The sequence below is a fragment of the Eubalaena glacialis genome, chromosome 11 (assembly GCF_028564815.1).
Source record: "Eubalaena glacialis isolate mEubGla1 chromosome 11, mEubGla1.1.hap2.+ XY, whole genome shotgun sequence".
Taxonomy (NCBI): domain Eukaryota; kingdom Metazoa; phylum Chordata; class Mammalia; order Artiodactyla; family Balaenidae; genus Eubalaena; species Eubalaena glacialis.
The window spans coordinates 5,873,974-5,892,251 of record NC_083726.1 but is presented as its reverse complement, the minus strand read 5'-3'; the positions used below and the strand labels follow the sequence as shown (position 1 = coordinate 5,892,251).

Genomic DNA, 18,278 nt, shown 5'->3' with positions numbered 1-18,278 from the left:
CATGGGTCACTAGTCCCAAGCAATGAAACTTCTGCTTTATCCATGTTCCCCATGTGGCTTAGTCCTATTCCAAGTATGCAACAGGCACCCTCAAAATGTTTACTGAGGGGAAGGATAGCAGAGACTGTAGTACTTGCCTGCCTAATGCATATTCTCTCCTTCTCCCATAGGGACAGAACCTTGCTTTTTCTGTAATGTGCCCAGCCAAAAAATTATATGTATATATTTGTATTTATACTATTTCCCATTCTTCCCTATAGACCAGTATGGCCATATAACACAGACCTGGTCAATAAAATACAGGTGGAAGCTTACAATACATTACAATAAAATGTAAGTGGGAGGAGCTTCCAAGAAAGCCCATTAAAAAAGAAAGACTTCTCTGGCTCAAGACTTTTGCCCTTCCCTTTTCCCTTTCTTTATGCCTGAAACATGTGTGTGATGGCTGGTGTTCCAGCAGCTATCTTGCATACATGGGGATAAGACTGGAAGACTAAAAAGCTAGAAGCAACCTGGGTCTCTGAAGACACTGTAGAGCTGCTGCACTGGCCCAATACCAACAACCTCTGGACTCCTTGTTATAGGAGAAAAAACAGCTACTTTTTAAATTTAAGCCACTGTTTTGGGGGTTTGCTGCTAATTCAGCAAATGAAGGACAGGGAAAGGGGAAGAGAATGTATCTAGAGAAGGAATATAAAGATTCTAGATTACCTTAAAACTCAAAAACAGTTTTCTTGCCACGTTACCAGTTCCTGACTCATTATTTAAATAAATTGACACATTTTAAAAGGCGTGATAGTCACAGGCTTTGCAGTGCAGTGGTCAGAGCAGTGAACTAGGAGAGGGGGATTTCCTGGGAGAAAGAGTATGTGTTACAGGGTTGTTGTGAACGCTGGTTTAATGTATGATGCAAAATACGCAGGCCAGGTCTAGTACAATTCCAGAAATTCCTTTCCCCTCCCCCAGTGGAAATTGCACACTTAACCATGAAAAACACATTGAATTCATGAAAACCCACTCCTGTCAGGGCTGTCAACTCAGTGTGGTGTCCCTGGTTATCCCACACTAACCAGAAACTCTGAGATCTCTTACACTCAAGAGAGAAAAAGGGGAAAGATGAATTATTAGTTAACAAATAGCATTTGTATAGCAGACAAAAACTTCCTGACCATGGGGGTGAAAACAGTAACAGGGTCTCAGCAACGACAACGCAGGGACTTGTGGACTCACTGACCTGGAAGCTCGTGCCGGGCTCTGGATTCTATTCTTACGGCTCTCCCTCATAGAGCCTGTGTAGCCAATCACCTCCTGCCCCCGCCACAGGGAAGGCGATGGCTGGTGAGAATAAATAATTAGCACTTCTAATTTAGAGTGCAAGGTATTCAGGCCAATGGCTAAGCGGTGCCTATGTTCAAACGATGAACAAGTGCATGGACACAGAACTGGGCAAGCGGGTATATGGGACTTAGAGCTTCACTCCCAGTTCCCCAGGCATGAAACTCTGCAGCCACTGCCGTACTAACTGGTGAGACAGAGATTTGGGAGAACAGAAGGGCAAGAACATTGCCTCTCCACAACCAAAATGGTAGGAAGAAGTGAAGGGGCATTGTTATTGAAAGCAAAGTCCTTCCCACCAAACTCTGAGGCTAGATCCAACCTCAAAGCTGCCATCAATTATACCCAGCTAGCCTGTATTACACCCACCAAGCCGGTGTCACACCCAGCAAGGGTCTGAGGCTGATACAGACCAGCGTGGATTCAAATCCAAGTGCCTGAATGGCTTACCAGCTGAACAACGCTGAACCACGGTCTTAACTCCTAAGCTTTGGTCTCCTCACCTGTGAAATGAGCATAATGTGATCTACACCTCACGGGGCTCCTACGAGGATTATAAATAAAGTATGTAAAGCAACTTCTCCAGTGCCTGCACATTGGTGGGTCAACGAATGCTAGGTGTAGTGAGGACCACCACCAGCATCACTCTTCCAGCGGTGGTTAGCGTTATCGTCGTGGTTATTGTTATTGCTGTTATTACCATTACAGAACTATTATCATCATTTATACTTAAAGCTCTCTAAAGGAGTTGGTTTCAAAGGCTTCCTTGCCACTGAAGTTGGAAACCTTTAACATCTGGATGCCCTGCGTTATGTCTAATCTAAATTCTTGTTTCTTTCTACAGTAGAAGTCCATGATTTTTCCAGCTCTGACTTCACCAGTAGTAGAATCACTCTGATCTATAAACAATTTATTTAACAATGAAAATTTACATTTATACAATGCTTTGAGGTTATCAGCTTATAGAGTTGAAATCTGGGTCCCTAGTAGACTGTTTAAAATCATCCCACGGGGCAGCTGTGCCTGACGCCCTACTCTCTGCCCCGTCAGCAGTCTCGGGGCTGGGCTGGTGGGAGGGAGTAGGGCCCACGGCTCTGTGCGTGGCCCGGTGTGAGTGGGGCTCTACTGGACTTTCTGCAGGAGTTGCCGGGCTGCCACCTGCTAAAGAAGAGGATGTGTCACCAGTACCTGCCGTTGGAACTTCTCCCCGGGCAGAGGAAATCAAATTATCAATGCCTGAAGGAGACTGACCAGAGGCCCAAGGACACAGGAAATATCAAGGTCATTACACAAACATCAGTCCCACAGAACCCCTAAAGCCCAGATCCTGAAGAAGCAGAAGAGGAGACAAACTGCCTCAAAAGGGATATTTAGTCATGTATACTCCCTGCAAGAGTACATCAAAGGGCTTGTTTCCACTGATGATGACAAGAGATGTTACAAAGGCACAAAAAAAAAAAAAAAAAAAAATCATCCCACGGTTATTGACCTTCAAGTTAAACGGTTGGTCACGACAGGATCTTTCCAAAGGTTAAACCCAACAAGTCACTAGAAGGGAAACCAGTAGACTATTTGCCTAACTGTGTTCACAGGGAACTGACTGTTAGTCTCTTGAAATGACAACAAACCTTTTCCCCTGCATATCGGTCCTCTAGTGGTTTCTGTTTCGTTTCCCCACCACTGGCACATCTCGGGAAAGCCAGGAAACAGGGAGGCACCACCATGAAGCAAGGGCAGAACGACCACTCCTGTGGCTGCCCCTCAGGTCGGCTGGAATGCAGAGACACTCAGGGGGCAGAGAAGGGAGCTAGGGTGGGTTTGCCACAGACAGGTACGGGAACCGGCTTCATGTTTAGGGATTCCAACGGGCTTCTGAAACACCTGCTTCCCTCACTCCTCAGGTTGCCCCCTGAGTCCATTCAGGGCTCTGCTGGGGATTCTAGTTACTCAAGTTCATCAAGTTCATCCGTTCATTCAGCAAACGCTTGCTGGGCCCTACTATGTGCCAGACACTTGGGATGCGTCACTGTCCAAAAGAGATAACAATGTCTACCTTTGGAGCATACGTCTTAATGGAGGAGGACAAGCAAACAAGCAAAATAAAGAAATGAACTAAAGAACTGTAAATACAATGTGGGTGGCAGTTGGTGACAGCGCCGTGAAAAGAGAAATAGGGTAAAGGAGATCACGGGGATGGAGGTCAGGCTGTGTTCACCACGGGGACGTCAGGCTCGGACCAAGGCTGGCAGGCGCTGAGGGGACGCCCGGGCCAGCCTCTGAGGAGCTGGGCCAGGGGGAGGGGACAGCCCGATGGAAGGCGGGAGCAGGTCTGTGTCTGAGGGAGAGTAGGAGGCCGGTGTTGCTGGAGCGTACGTACAAGGGGGGCGGTGAGAGTTGGGGTCAGAGAGGTGATGGGTGGCTGGGTCGCGATGGGCCTTCTAGGACTCTGGTTTTTATACGAGTGATGGGGGGAGCCATGGGAGGGTCCCAAGCAGGCGTGGCCCGCTCTCACTGACTTGTTGGAGGGTCACCCGGGCGGCTGGGTGGCAACTCAGCTGTAGCGGGCAGGGCAGGAGCAGGAGAGAGTGAGGAGGCCGCTGCAACAGCCCGGGAGAGGGTGGGTGGGTGGGAGCGGGGGCTGGCGAGCAGTTGCTGCATCCTGGGGCGAGTTCAAGGGAGCCGACGGGCACGGGTGATGCCCTGGATGTGGGTGTGAGAGAAAGAGGACAGTCAGGGAGGACTCCAGGACTCCAGGCCTGAACCACTGGCAAAGAGGCTGCCCCAGGCTGAGAACGGAGCGGCTGCTGGCCGAACTTTTGGGAGAGTGGTCTGGGGCAGCAACTAGCCACGTGAACGGGGGAGCCCCTGGCTCATCGACGGCCAACAAAGCCTAAGGTGGAAACTGCTCGGCTCAGCTGACGGGCCCAAAGGTGCTCTCAGGTGAGCAGGTGAGAAGCTGGCCTCGGAGTCGCGGGTGTCAGTCCCAGCTTTGCCTCCACCTACGGCCCTTCTCGAAGGCAGCCGCTTTCCCCCTCTGGAAAGTCAGAGGCAGACGGGTTGACGCCTGATTTCCTGTGAACCTGTGAACTGACTCTGTGAATCAAGAGCGCTGAGCGCCGTGGTCATTCGAGACTGTTGTGCGTCGGGGCCAGGACCGCTGCCAGGTGGCTCAGGGCTAGAGTCTAGGACCAGGCGCCCTGGGAGAGTTCCATGATTCCCGCCCATTTAGCACCCTAACCCCACTGAAGTTGCCCCCATCAGAGTTAGCAGTGACTAATTATCAGCCCTGGTCCCCCAAACCGAAATCTCGGAACCATCCTTGACTCTTTCCTCTCCCTTACCCGTTACCCCCATCTCTCCTCACCACGCCCCGTATGCTCGCAGACGTCAGATCCCCCACTTCGTGTATTTTGTGTGGGGAAGTGGAGGTCTGGACTGTTTCGACAGCCATCTAATCCCATCCCTGTGCCTCCAGCCAGCTCCCTCATCCAGCCATCCTCCACGCGGCCGCCGTCAGGAGGCTTGGAAATGAGATACGGAAAGAGCCTAATACAGCGCCTGGCATGGGGGCAAGCGCTGGATAAATTGTAGCTACTAATATAATTGTTCTCTTCTTGGAAATATATTTCACTGCCTTCTTCTAAATTTGCCCACACGGACACTGCTACCTATTAGCTGCAATGCTTCCCTTAAAAATAGCTGAAGATGATTAGCTAGAGGGATCATAATAGGAATTTTAAGCAATCATTTAAATTAATTCCTGAGAAGTCTATGCAGAATCCTTCAAACGGAGTCCTTTCTGGCAGAGCCTCGCCAGTTCCCACAAGCACATGCAAATCAGCACTCTGAGCTTCGCATTTTCCCTGCCAGGTTTTTTCCCCACTTTCTGGAGGAACAAACCACAGCTCTGTTATCACAGCATGGCGGGGACCCCTTGCTGGCAGGGATGGGGGCCCGAGCAGCTTCGCTCCCGCCCGCACGTCGCCCCACCACACGCAGGGAGACAGGTACTCAGTGGATGGCCAAAGAATGCGACAATGAACGCTGTGTTTGGAAAGTTCAACTATCAAAAGCCGGCCACATCCATATCAAAAGCATGCTCTGAGAAAGTTGCCAAAGACATTTTTGGCCAGAAGAATCCTTTTCAATTGTTGAAAGATGCCTAGAAATGAATCTGCTTTGCCCTGGAATAAACCCTTAATGAAAAAACTTAATGTCTATCCTTTAAAGCGTGTTAGTATAAGAAAACATCTGAACTTCTTCAGGAAAGGAGGAAACAAAGAAACACAAAGAAGCCCATTCTCCTACCTTCTTGAAGTCATGCACATTAATCTTGCCATTAGGCTCCTTGCTGAAGTCCAGAAATCGTTTTCTGAATGCTGGGTCCTGCTGCCGTATACAGTTTTTGAGTTTTTCAATAACCGCATCCTTGGTCATATTCTTGGTCACAGCACTTTTACTCTCAGTGGGCTTGGCTCTAAAATCACAAGCAGGCACACAGATGCAGCAGAGCACTTCCTATAGACCTCACCCATGTACGGTTCAACCCAGGACAACAGGGGGTTTACCATCCCCTTTTCACAAAGGAGGAAAGAGATGCTGAGGTCGATGGAGTGACCTGGGGACTTCTTACACACCCATGGCTTGCAGGTTCAGGGACAGGCCAGCAGCACTGCGTCAGGTAAAGCTCTGCCTGAGATGCCAGCACGTGGCAGCAGGCGAGGGTGGGGAGCTTCAGAGAAGGGGTTGCAGTCATCCTTGTGCTAAGATTTTCAGCTGTGCTTTGAGCTGGCTGAATGTGGTGTGTGACTGGGAAGACATGGCCGAAAAAGGATATTTTTGGGAACTGGGAAAATGAAAAGTCAGAGCCTATTATAGGCCTTAAATTAAATAGGCCGTTTTGTGGTAACTAGATCAAAGAGGTCATCAAACAGCCGTGGGAAGGAAGGGACGTCCACAGTTAAACCAAGTTGATTCACAAAATCAACTTAATTTATAAAAGATAGATCTTACGTGATGTGCTCTGGGTCTGAGTATGAGAATGTATGTGTCATTGAAGGATAATTGTCCTTCAGCTCCCCAGAAGTCTCCTGGACGCCGTTTTGACAACCATGAGATAGTCCTGGAGAACAGACTTCTACTTCTTTCCTGCTGCTTCTGTCGGCTTTAGGAGCTCTCCAGGAATGCCCACATTTTATGAAATGCTTAATTGCTATTACTTCTTTCACTGGTTTTTAGGAGGCAGACATATCTCATCACAGAATATTTAACCTTTCTCTTAAAATACCATCTTTCTGCCCATTCATAAAGCAGCTACTACTGAAGTGCCCAGATATTCAAATTTCATTAGCATAGCATTAAAATATTCCCATTGCTCTACACTTAAGAATTTTTTAAAGGGGCTATGACAACGTGAAGTCGGCTGAACAGTTCTACATTTTACCTCTCCTTATGGATTTTTTATAAGCTATGAACAAGCAAGTTAAAATAATATCTTTTCGTTAGATGAAACCTATATTTTTCAAAACGAAGAAGAGCTCGAATATTCATCAGTCTGACTTTTAATAGATTGACTAAGTATGTTTTATTGTTACAATTCAATTTGACAATCATTTAAATAATTCTGTCATTCATGTTAGAAAATGTTAACCAGTTTAATGAGTATATTTTGCAATAAATATTAAACAGCGGTAAGGAATCTAAGTTTCTGGAGAAGAATAAGTGTGAACGCAGGTACGTAATAGTTGAGTGGCAGGCGGTTTCTCTGGGAGTTGAAAGTCCTGGGTCCTTCCCCCAGGGTGAGCACCATGCTTGTGAATAACCCGAGGTAAGTCCCCAAATCTCTCAGGTCTCAGTGCTTTCAATTCTAGAATTAACAGGTCAATGCAGTAATTCCTAAGATCTCTGCTGCTTGCTCTAAAATCCCTGACTTTAATCACTGTTTTTATAGTTTGCCATCTTTCTTATTTAAGTCATAAAATATTTAAATACTCAGTCAATAAATATTTATTAACTACCTACACTGCAATAGGCACAGTGGTTTTAATAAACGCTTTCATTTTGCTTTATTTTACCTCTCAGAAAGAGCTGGCAGCTGCTGTTCCTCTTTTTGAAGATGTTCATTTAACAGCTGATCCTTTGGAACAGGAACTGGAGAGACAGTGGGTGGGCCATTAATTCCTAGGCATGCCAAAAGTTTCTTGTAAAGGATTCTTCCTGAAGCAATATCCTGAAACTTATTGCAGAGTCTGAATTTCAAAAATAATTAGAACACACCCATTAGAATGGCTAAAAGAAGACTGACCCTACCAAGTGCCAGCAAGGATGTGGGTCACTATGACCCTCCTCCACTGCTGGTGGGATGCAAAATGGTGTAGCCACTTTGGAAGACACTTTGGCAACTGAATATCCACTCACCAGAGGAACCAGCTGTTCCAGCCCTAGGTGCTTAGCCAAAAGGATAAAAATGTATGTCTACACAAAGACGTGTAATACATGTGGCTTTATTTGTAATAGCAAAAACTGGAAACAAACCAAATGTCCATCAATAGGTGAATGGATCCACAAAGTGGGGTAAGGCCATGAAACAAAATTCTACTCAGCAATGACCAAGAACCATACAACAACGTGAGTAAACCACAAAATCATTATGCTTGGTGAATAAAGCCTAACAAAAAAAGAGAACATCTTGTAGCCTTCCATTTATAGAAAATCCTAGAAATGCAAAGTCATCTGTAGTGACATGGTGCTAGGTGGGTGGAAGAGATGAATTGCAAAAGGGCACAAGAAAGCTTCAGGGGGAATGAAAAAGTTTGGTATCTGGATTGACAGCTTGCGATGGGTTCACGGAGATATATACACATGATGGATTTCCTCAAATTGTATTATTTAAATATGTATAGCTTATTGTTTGTAAGAATGCTGCGATAAAGATATAATAAATGTAAAATAAAGAAAAAATTTCATGAGAAATTTGGTATGGAATTATGGAAGTACTTGATTGGAATTTTGGGATATGCAAATATTTGAGAAAAACATAGGAAACCACTAATATGGCAGGATCTTTTTCTTTTCCAACATTTTGTTCGTTAATATTTTTCTAATCATAAAGGTTGTACGTGCTCACTGTTGCAAACTTGGCAAAGCCTGAGACCCAAGAAAAAACTCCACAGATTCGTTAAAATGCACAAGGCTCAGAGCCCAGTAGGTGTGGGTGTGAGCCCTGGATTCTGCCTCCCGGGGTCTGGATATCGGCTCCATGACTGGAGGCGGGCTTCACGAGGTCCGGTCCGCGGACACTTCCCCGGCGCAGTGAGGCCACGACTCTTTTCACGTGAATACACGATGTCATGTGTCTCTTCCACCCTGAGTCTCTCGTGCGTGTACAGCGGACTTTCCAGCGGCTGCGTGGCACGTGATCATTCCTTGCTCTGACCGCTGCTGGAGTGTGTGCTCGTGCGGGCTGCGCTCACTGACACGGTCTAAAGCTGCAGAAACGTGTAGGCTCTCCATGAGGAGCTGGAGTGAGCTTTCAGAGATCAGCTCAGCTCAGTTTCTTTACAGCACTTCACTAGCTCCTTACGAGCTCCCGTTGGTTATCCCTGCTATAATTTCTGTAACCTCTTTATTATCCAATAAATCCTTATTTTGAAATCCCAAAGTTTTTCCTGAGCCTACAGGGAAACACAAGTAGCCAGTGCACTCTCCTTTTCTGCAACGACAGGTTAAAGGTCTCAGTTTTAGCTTCTCGTACAGTAAGTACTGGTAGACACACTCCATGCAACAGAAACCCTTTGAGGTCCTCGATAACCTTTAAGAGCATCAAAGGGTCGAGAAGCTCTGACCTGGGGCACGTGACCCCTTCTATGCTTCCGTTCCCTTGTCTATGAAATGCACGTGATGAAAGCCCCCACCTCAGAGGATTACTGTAAAAATTCCGTAAGAGGATCCACGTAAAGCTGTTAGCACTGGGCTGGCCTGCTACATGCATCTGTGCTCAATAAACCACAGCTGGAATAACAGTATCACAATATCATGAGGACACGCATGTAGCCAGGGGTCAGAGCATGAGCTCCAAACTGCGCTTTGCTCGGTAAGTACCAGCAATTGTTCTAATTGCTTCCGTAGCACTCTGTGATGAGCACTGTGTTAAGTATTGCAGCTACAACCGTGAGAAAACCAAAGCAATGCCCACCTCACGGAGCTGCAAGAGGCTGGCAAATCGCTCAATCTGAACCGAGGGAACAGATCACCGAAAAGCCCAGAGGCAGCAGAGAGCCTGGGGTTCTCAAGAAATAGGAAGCCAGTCAGCCCGGCTGAGCCGGGACCTGCAGGAACAGCCGCAGCATTCGAGAGCTTCCCATGGGCTTGATACTGGGTGAGAGGCTTCATGCCTAGTACCTCATTTGATCCTGACCACAACTCTCGAAGTAACATTTGCAGGAGGGAAGAGGCTCAGAACGTGCCCAAGTTCACAGCTAGCTCCGGGCCGAGCCGGGATTTGAACCCAGGCAGTCTGGCTGCAGAGCCCGAGTTCTGGAGAGGTTTTTTTCTTTTTTTTAATTAATTTATTTATTTTATTTATTTACTTTTGGCTGCGTTGGGTCTTTGTTGCTGCACGTGGGCTTTCTCTAGTTGCGGCGAGCGGGGGCTACTCTTCGTTGCGGTGCGCGGGCTTCTCGTTGCGGTGGCTTCTCTTGTTGCGGAGCACGGGCTCTAGGTGTGCGGGCTTCAGTACTTGTGGCACTCGGGCTCAGTAGTTGTGGCTCGCGGGCTCTAGACTGCAGGCTCAGTAGTTGTGGCTCACGGGCCCAGTTGCTCTGCGGCATGTGGGATCTTCCCAGACCAGGGCTCGAACCCATGTCCCCTGCATTGGCAGGCGGATTCTTAACCACTGAGCCACCAGGGAAGCCTCTCTGGAGAGGTCTGAGGATCCTGACGGGCTGGGAAGCCAAGCATCTGGTATTTCCCTAACAGCAAGAGGACACCCAAATGTTTCAAGCAGGGTTTTAACGTGATCGTCTTTGTAGTTTAGACAAAGACTGGCTACGTAATGGAGAAGAGAATAGGCGGGCTTCCATCTCAAATATCCAATTGCCTGCACAACCAATCCACTTAAGTTCACTCATTCATTCATTCATTCCGTCGCTTGACACTTAAGATGCCCTGTCCACGAGCCGGGTACGGTTCCACTCCTAGGTACCAGGACTTCGGGAGTGAAGAGACAAAGTCCCTGTGCTTTACACAGGGTGGGTGGCACAGGTAATAAACGTAAACAGATGATAAGAGCCATGAAAAATGGAGCCGGGTGACAGGTAGAGAGTACCTGGGAGGTGGGGTGGAGGGGAGGTGGAGAAGGAGGTGAATAGAGTGACCTGTCACTCTGGGTGGTGGGGTGTCACCAATCTCCTCTCCAGGTTAACATGTCCAAAATGGAACTTCTGATTTTCACCCCTGAAACTCCCCCAGCTCAGGTGACAGTCCTGAGTACCCAGATGCTCAAGCCGGAAGCTGGGGCTCATCCTCGCTTCCTTCCCACCCCACCCCAATCCATGCCCCTGGCAGTCCAAACACACCCTGAACCTCCACATGAGTTCACGGTGTGTATTCGTAGGAGAACTACAGAGATAAAGGGTAGCTCCATCGGGGGCGGGGCGGGGGGGGGCTGGCGGTTCGTGTTACATCAAGCTGATTTCCAAAGGCGCTTTATCATTTACACGCCCACAAGACACACACGAGAGGACCAGTTTCTCTACCTCCCTGCTCTATCTTTTAACGTGTTTGCAAATTTACAATTCTTTTACTTCAAGTGATATCTAACGTAGTTCATACTTCCTTCTACTTATTAACCTATATTTTAGCAAAGCGACAGCAAGTCTCATGCTCAGAGTGCTTGGCAGATAGAGACATCACATTAGGATTTAATCGTATTGTTTTCATGAAAGGCAGTCTTAGTGTGACCTCTTTACAGCAAGTGATAATGTTTTTACATGTACGGTGGTCAGAAAAGCCTTTAAAAAAATTAATACACTTCAGAAAAAGAGGAGCTGATATAAAGAAAATAAAATGTACTCAGGTAGAACATGAATGCCCAAAGTGTGGGCGACATCTTCCTTTTCATGGACAAGTAAACAGAGACCCCCAAGAGGTTCCCCTCTCTTGCCCCTTGGAAGCTGCAGTTTCCCAGGGTTCCTATTCCTTCTCCAGCCTCCCCCTCCGCTGATGACCTCACCTCCTCCTGCACCGAGGAAACAGAAGTCCAGAGGGCGGGGCTCCTAGGTTAGCGCCCACGTCTACCCCTCTTCCTGGCCTGGCTCCATCTATCAACACTTTTTCTCTCCAGTCTCTGGCTTTCCACTAACTTCTCCTCCCAGCCCAGAGACAAGCACAAAGCCTGTCTGTGAAGCAGGTGAATCCTTTCTCAGCACTGCATCCTTCACTCCACAAGCATCCCTGGCACCTGCTGGGGGGTCCACCCGCCCCTCCCGGCCCCGGCCCCTGCTCACCCCACTTGCTTCCCATGCGACATCTGACCTGGCTGGCCTCTTCCTGCTCCCCGAGACTTCCTGCCCCCTTAGCCCCAGGCACCGCCCTTCCTGTCCCCTTGCCCCAACCTTCTCGGCCTCCTTTGCTGCTGGACCAGCCAGGGCCCTGGTTGTCTGGTGGTGTTCTGCCAGGTCCCACCCACAGCCCTCTCACCTCAGACGGTCCCCCATCCACCCCGGACAAATGCTTGTTGAACGAACGAACGAGCTGTCGGTGTGAGGAGGACGCTGGAGTCTCATCACGGCCCAGACTCCTCTCTGAGCCCCACGTCCTCCTGGAGTCTTTTTCCCGTGTTGTCACCCCGACCGGCTGACTCCTTCTGTGTTCTCTCACTGGCCAGCAGCCCCTGGCATCATTGGAGACTCCTTTCCCTCCTCTGCCATCAGCCTCCCGGTCCAGAGTCACCAGGTCTGTCCTTCTACTGCCCAGACCGATCCCAAAGCAGTCACCCCCTGCAGTCCTCGGCCGCCCTCTCCCTTCAAGCCCCTTCTTTCCCTCTCTCCCCATTACGTCTGTTCCCCTCACCGGAGCCAGAGCGATCTTTATAAAGCACAGATCTGCAGTTGCCACCCACCCCCGTGTAAAGCCACCCCACAGGCTCCGGTTCCCCCTCAGCTCTGCTTCTCAACGATGGCTGCAGGGCACAGCCAGCGGGGATTTCAGCAGACCCGTGCCCGGCCAGCCTGTGGACGGGGCTTGGCATCAGGGTTTCCAAAGCCCTCTGGGTGGCTCTCAGACCCTGTGGAGAACCCTGCCTGCCGGGTGAATCCGGTTCCGTAGTGTACAGCCACAGTCCCTCCTGCCCGCCCTTTGGCATCGTGCCCCTACCGCCCTCCCCACCACACTCCTGCCCCAGCTGTCCACGTGAACGTGCCGTGCGCCCCTAGCCCTCTGGGCTTTCTCCTGCTAGCCTACAGCCTGAAATGCTCTCCCCTTTCTTCTCCAGATTCAAGCATCACACCCCTGGGGAGCTTCTCACCTTCCATGCCATGCCCCCCCGCCCCATCCTCCCAGCTGTAAGTGTCCTTCAAGAATTGCGCACGGTCCTCTGGGCTCACATGCCAAGCGGGGTGCGTCTGCATCGCTTTCCCTCACATTAGACCACTCTGTAGATGAAGGGGTTTCTGTAAACCTATTAACAGGACGGCCGGGATGCAGGAGGCTCGCACAATACTCTTGAGTGAAAGACCAAATGGAGGAAGAAGTGAACCGCCCTGCCAGTCCTGGGCTCTGCTTCCCTCTCCCTCTCTCCCTCTCCCCGGACCACGCACAGCAAACCCACGAGCCAGCGAGCGACTGAAGCCCCTGCAGACACGGACATCAAGGTGGCCTCACCCCCTTGCCCACTGCCCAGCCCAGGCCCTCGCCCCTCCCTGAGCTCCTCCAAAACCCTCTCTGGACTTGCTGTCACCTGCTTCTCCCCTGTGCCGTGTTTCTTCCACCCACTAGCGAACTGATCTTTCTGCAAACATTCCGTAAACTGGATGAATGCAAACACCCGGCCTGGCACGCCAAGCTCTCTGCACGGCCCTCTTGCTGGGGAAAGCCTAGGCCTCCCCCTCCTCTTCTTACAAACCACAGGAGAAACGGGCTATGAGACATGAGTGTTCACAGAAGGGAAATTCAAGAGGCCAACAATTACCAATAAGATCAACTGTGTTTCAGGTCACTTTAAATCAACGTAATGTAAAGAAAAACAATAAATAAGATTTTTAACATTCCAGGCGGAAGGAATGAAAGAGAATCGCTGTGATTCCACTGGATTTCCACCCACAGTGATCTCCCAGATCACTGCCCACACGCTGGGAAACACCGGCCCCCGTTCCTGAGGCCGTGCAGCTCTGAGTTCTGGGACAGCAGCAAGTGGGTGGCAGGTGGCATGTCGGAGGCGTCATCCCCTGCAGAGTGCCGGCTCGGCCTGCAGGTTGTCAAGGTCATCTGCAGAGAGGGAATGCCCCAAGGGGTGAGCCCCTCCGTGTGGAGGGTGAAAGGGACACCAGGCAGGGGACCCCTGGGGCTTTCTGGACACCGTTCTCATCTTTCTCTAATATCCCTGTCCCCCCCGCCCCCCAGCTTCGGCTCATCCACCACAAATTAAGTTTTAAACTAAAATGAAAGAAAAGTATAATTCAAGTTACCATTTATGGGCTGGCTGATCATAGCCAGACACCCTGGGAGGTAAAATGGCATCACGATTAAGAGCATAGGAGTCATGCAGACCAGAGGTAGAACCCAGGCTCCACTGACTAGCCGTGTGACTCCAAGGAGGTGCTTAACGTCTCCAGGCCTCCATTTCCTTATCCACGAAAGGAACTGTCATAGCTGCCTTACACGCTTGTGGTGAGGACTGCATGACCCAGCATATATGCCTGACTCTCAACCAACGCCCGACGCTTAGTACAGACTCAATAAATAGGAGCTATTATCAGTACTACCTGCTAACATGGCAAAAAAAAATACGTAGAAAAAGGTTTAAAATTGTAAAACAGACTTGATGGAAAACACGGCATGAATTAATTTTGTTACCAGAAAACTTACTTTACTAAATGTTCGGTTGTTAAAAATGGGCAGAAAACACGCATGATTTTCTTGAAGTTATTTCGCCCAATGAGCCCTGTGTCTCCAAGGTCATGTGACTGCAGCATATTATAGAAAACTTGTAGATTCCTGGTAATGGAGTCATGAACAATTTCTTCCACCTAACAGAAAAAACAAACATATTTACCAAGCTGCACATTTGTAACCTGGGGTGGTAGCACCTTGGGGCCACATAGGAAAGCGTTACTTACTGAATCCCAAGCCAGGAAGAGAGGTGCCTTGGTGTCTTTACAGGAGGATATTTTGCTTAGCTAATTGGGAAAGAGAAAATACATAAATACAAATCACTCATAAAGGTAGTAGGAGCTTTGGAGGCAGGTGGACTTGGATTGCCAGCTTTGTCCCTGATTATTAGCCAGTAGCTTTTGACCTTGAGAAGTGAGTTTGCCCCCTGCAATCCCCATCTGGAAATGGGATAATAACATTTAACTTGTGCTTATTTTTAAGAAGTACAGGAAATATGAAAAAATCCATCACCTAGAAATCAAATAAATGCAAAGTGAGAGAATAATGCGATGACATTTTTGCCTATCAGAATGGCAGAAATAAAAAAGGAAGCAAACTGCTAGTGTTGAAAATGGATAACATCAGACAATTTGATAATCTACAGCCTCTAGAGCAACAGTGACTGTCTCTGGGGAGCAGCTGGGGACAGAGGTGGAGGGAAAACTCACTTCCACTGTATTCCCTTCTGCATCTTTTGCATTTTATACTTCATACATACATTTAACTTTTAAAATAATTAAAATATTTAAAAAATAATATATAAAATTTTTATTCCATTTCTGGAAATTTATACTAAAGAAATTATCATAGGATGATGCAAAAAAAAGAGAAAAAAAGGAGGCACTACAATATTCCTTGCAGCAAAATTTATAAAAGGAAGAAAAATGAACACCTAGATTATAAGAGCAGGGAATACGCTGCATCTTTTAATATTACATAGCAGAATTTTTACTGACACTAAGGGTTAACAATACGTTAAACAATGACAAACTAAAAAGTCACTAATTATGTGGTCTCATTTTAAAATAAAATAGATACTATATATGAAAGTATATATATATCCAGTTCATCAAATTATATACATTACATATGTGCAGTTTTTATATATCAATTATACCTCAATAAAGCTGCAAAAAATCATATGCTTATGTAGGTATAAAGGTTTGGAAGAATATGCAACAAAGTATAAGAGTGAGTAACAATGTAACATAATTCCTCAATGTTAGAATTAGCAGTGATCTTAAGTTTCTTCTATTTGCATACCTCTGCCTTCTAACATTTCTAATTCATTTGTTTATATTAACATTCACTCAACAAACTGCTTTGTGAGTGCTGCTGGCACCGGGCTATGCCTGTGGGTGCAATGGGCAGTAAAAACAGAAAGGCCTCCGCCTTCCTGGAGGCACGACAACATCATGATAGAAACGTGACCCTGTGACTGGCACAGGTGTGTAAGATTGATGCCTGCAAGACAGGCTTCATCAGAGGGGTCAGGGAGGGTCCCCGGAGAATGGGCCCTGGACCAGGGAGCAGGAAGGGGATCCCGGCAGGAGCTGCACTGCCGAGGATGGTGGCGGGAACCTGGGGAGCCCAAGGACCCGAGCGGTGCGGCGGTGAGGAGACCCCGTGAGAGGCGGCAGGGCTGGACGGCGTGGCACCTCATCAGCTACGTGGGGAAGCTCTGCTTTATCCTGCGGGTCCCAATGCCGTTAGAGGGTTTGCCCTGGAGGCTGACAGCATCTGACTTAAGAGTAGGCAGAGACCACGCTGCTGGCCACATGGAGAGCAGGCTGCTCTCCTGTCTGTACTTCTGTTTTTAAAGAAAAAAAGGTGGCTATGAGCAGGGCTGCTGTGACAGTCAGAGGTGATGATTTACAAAAGCTAACACAGGGTGTGTCCCACAGCAGAATTCTGGAAAAGTTGCAGTTCTTCATTTTTGCGTGTAAAAGGGCTCTGGGACTCACTTTTGAATCAGAGGTCAAGAAGGATTGAGTGACATGGTTTAGGATGTGCACAAGGTGGGCATTCAGGAAGCCATAATATTGAAACCAAAAGCTAATCTGTACCTGGTAAAGAAAGTCTTTAACAAACATTTCAACGAGACTCTGTTGACGCTTACTGCACGCATTATCTGAAACTAATCTGATTTTTTAAAGTTCTTAAAATGTTAAAATGCTAATAGCTATTAAAGTTATAGAAGTATTTCTAATAATAAAACCATCAACTTTTCAGCCAAAAGAAACAAATACTAAAAGTAAGTGTTTGTCACTAGTGGCAATAAGCAGTTTTTGTTTTTGTTTTTACTGCAAGACATGATTGCAAGAGCAGTGCCGTTGCAATGCTGGGAAAAGGAGTCACATCCAGCATATAAAGGGTTGTCACTCAAGGAAAAGTTTTCAGAAATGTCAAAGAGCATCCTTCAGTGAGATTTAAAAACTAAAAGTTAAACAACTTTTAAACACAACTCTTACTTAAAAATTAACGCAGCTGGGGCTTCCCTGGTGGCGCAGTGGTTGAGAATCTGCCTGCCAATGCAGGGGACACGGGTTCGAGCCCTGGTTTGGGAAGATCCCACATGCTGCGGAGCAACTAGGCCCGTGAGCCACAATTACTGAGCCTGCGCGTCTGGAGCCTGTGCTCGGCAACGAGAGGCCCGCGCACCGCGATGAAGAGTGGCCCCCGCTTGCCACAACTAGAGAAAGCCCTCGCACAGAAACGAACACCCAACACAGCCAAAAATAAAATAAATAAATAAATATTTAAAAAAAAAATTAATGCAGCTGAAAAATGTGGCCATCCATTTATTTAAACCATATTTCACCTGCATCTCTTATTTCACTAAGAACACTTAAGTTTCCCGCCGTAAACAGAAAAGCAAACGTGAAGTTGTTGTAAAACTCACCTTAGGGTTCTCTTCAAGCAGTTCAATAAACGTGCTGACGTTGACCAATCCGGTGCACCCAGGGTCAAGCGTTTGCATTAGTTCTTTGAATTCTGAATCACTTATTTTTACAACCACGCAATTTAGAATACGTCGCAATTCTTCCCCTGTTACATGTCCGTCAGGTTTCTGAGCATGAGAATATATAAGGGAATTTTTAAAAAAGAAAAAAAGGAAGGAAGAGCATTATGTGTATTTAGCAGCACTTAATAAAGCATGAGTTTGGGCCAGATAGAATGATGAGTTGAAACAAGAATACCTCAACTGATGATCATCATTGTATAAACCCACGTGCCAAGAGCGGTGGGGGGAAGGGAATCCAGAACTTTGCAAGTGCAGTTCCTACAGGGTTCCCTGTCAGGGCATGGCAGGAGACAGTCCCAAGAGAGGAAGGAGGCTGACCCTTTTCCCAGGCCAGGCTGAATGCTGGCTGTCACAGGGCACCACAGCAGCTCCTTCTGCCCCAGCGCACCTGAGGGCCCCGCGGCTCAGCTACATGCGGCACAGAACTTCCTGGAAATCCAATTACAACTAGCCGATTCGCTAAGAATATTAACCATGCTCGTTTTCACTACCACCAACCTCATCAATTACATAAATGTACAATTACTTAGTGAGAAAAAATTTCAGCCATGCTGCATAAAGAAAACATTATGAGCAAAATACTGTGAGGCAAATTTCTCCCCCCAGAATAAAAAATTACCAATAAGTAAATGGAATATCAAAACTGAGAGAAACTGTTTACTGGCAAAGCAGGGGAGATAAAGAACCCTACCTCTTCATAGGGAGATGTTGTGAATACCAGTGTGACCAAAGACTTGTTAAGTGATAAAGCAGTGTATAAATGTCAACT

At 47.6% G+C, this 18,278-nt stretch overlaps 1 protein-coding gene across 1 annotated transcript in view; it reads right to left on the bottom strand.

The window, feature by feature from the left end:
• The window catches only part of EFCAB6 (EF-hand calcium binding domain 6), a 136,176-nt gene extending 118,646 nt beyond the window's left edge, over window positions 1-17,530 (bottom strand). The window contains exons 1-5 of the mRNA XM_061204424.1: window positions 17,387-17,530; window positions 14,670-14,729; window positions 14,419-14,579; window positions 7,410-7,583; window positions 5,644-5,812 (exon numbers count right to left, since the gene is read on the bottom strand). Coding sequence (XP_061060407.1) covers window positions 5,644-5,812; window positions 7,410-7,583; window positions 14,419-14,579; window positions 14,670-14,729; window positions 17,387-17,464 — 642 coding nt within the window. The 5' untranslated portion in view covers window positions 17,465-17,530. The remainder of the gene's footprint in view (window positions 1-5,643; window positions 5,813-7,409; window positions 7,584-14,418; window positions 14,580-14,669; window positions 14,730-17,386) is intronic.
• Window positions 17,531-18,278: the final 748 nt, after the last annotated feature.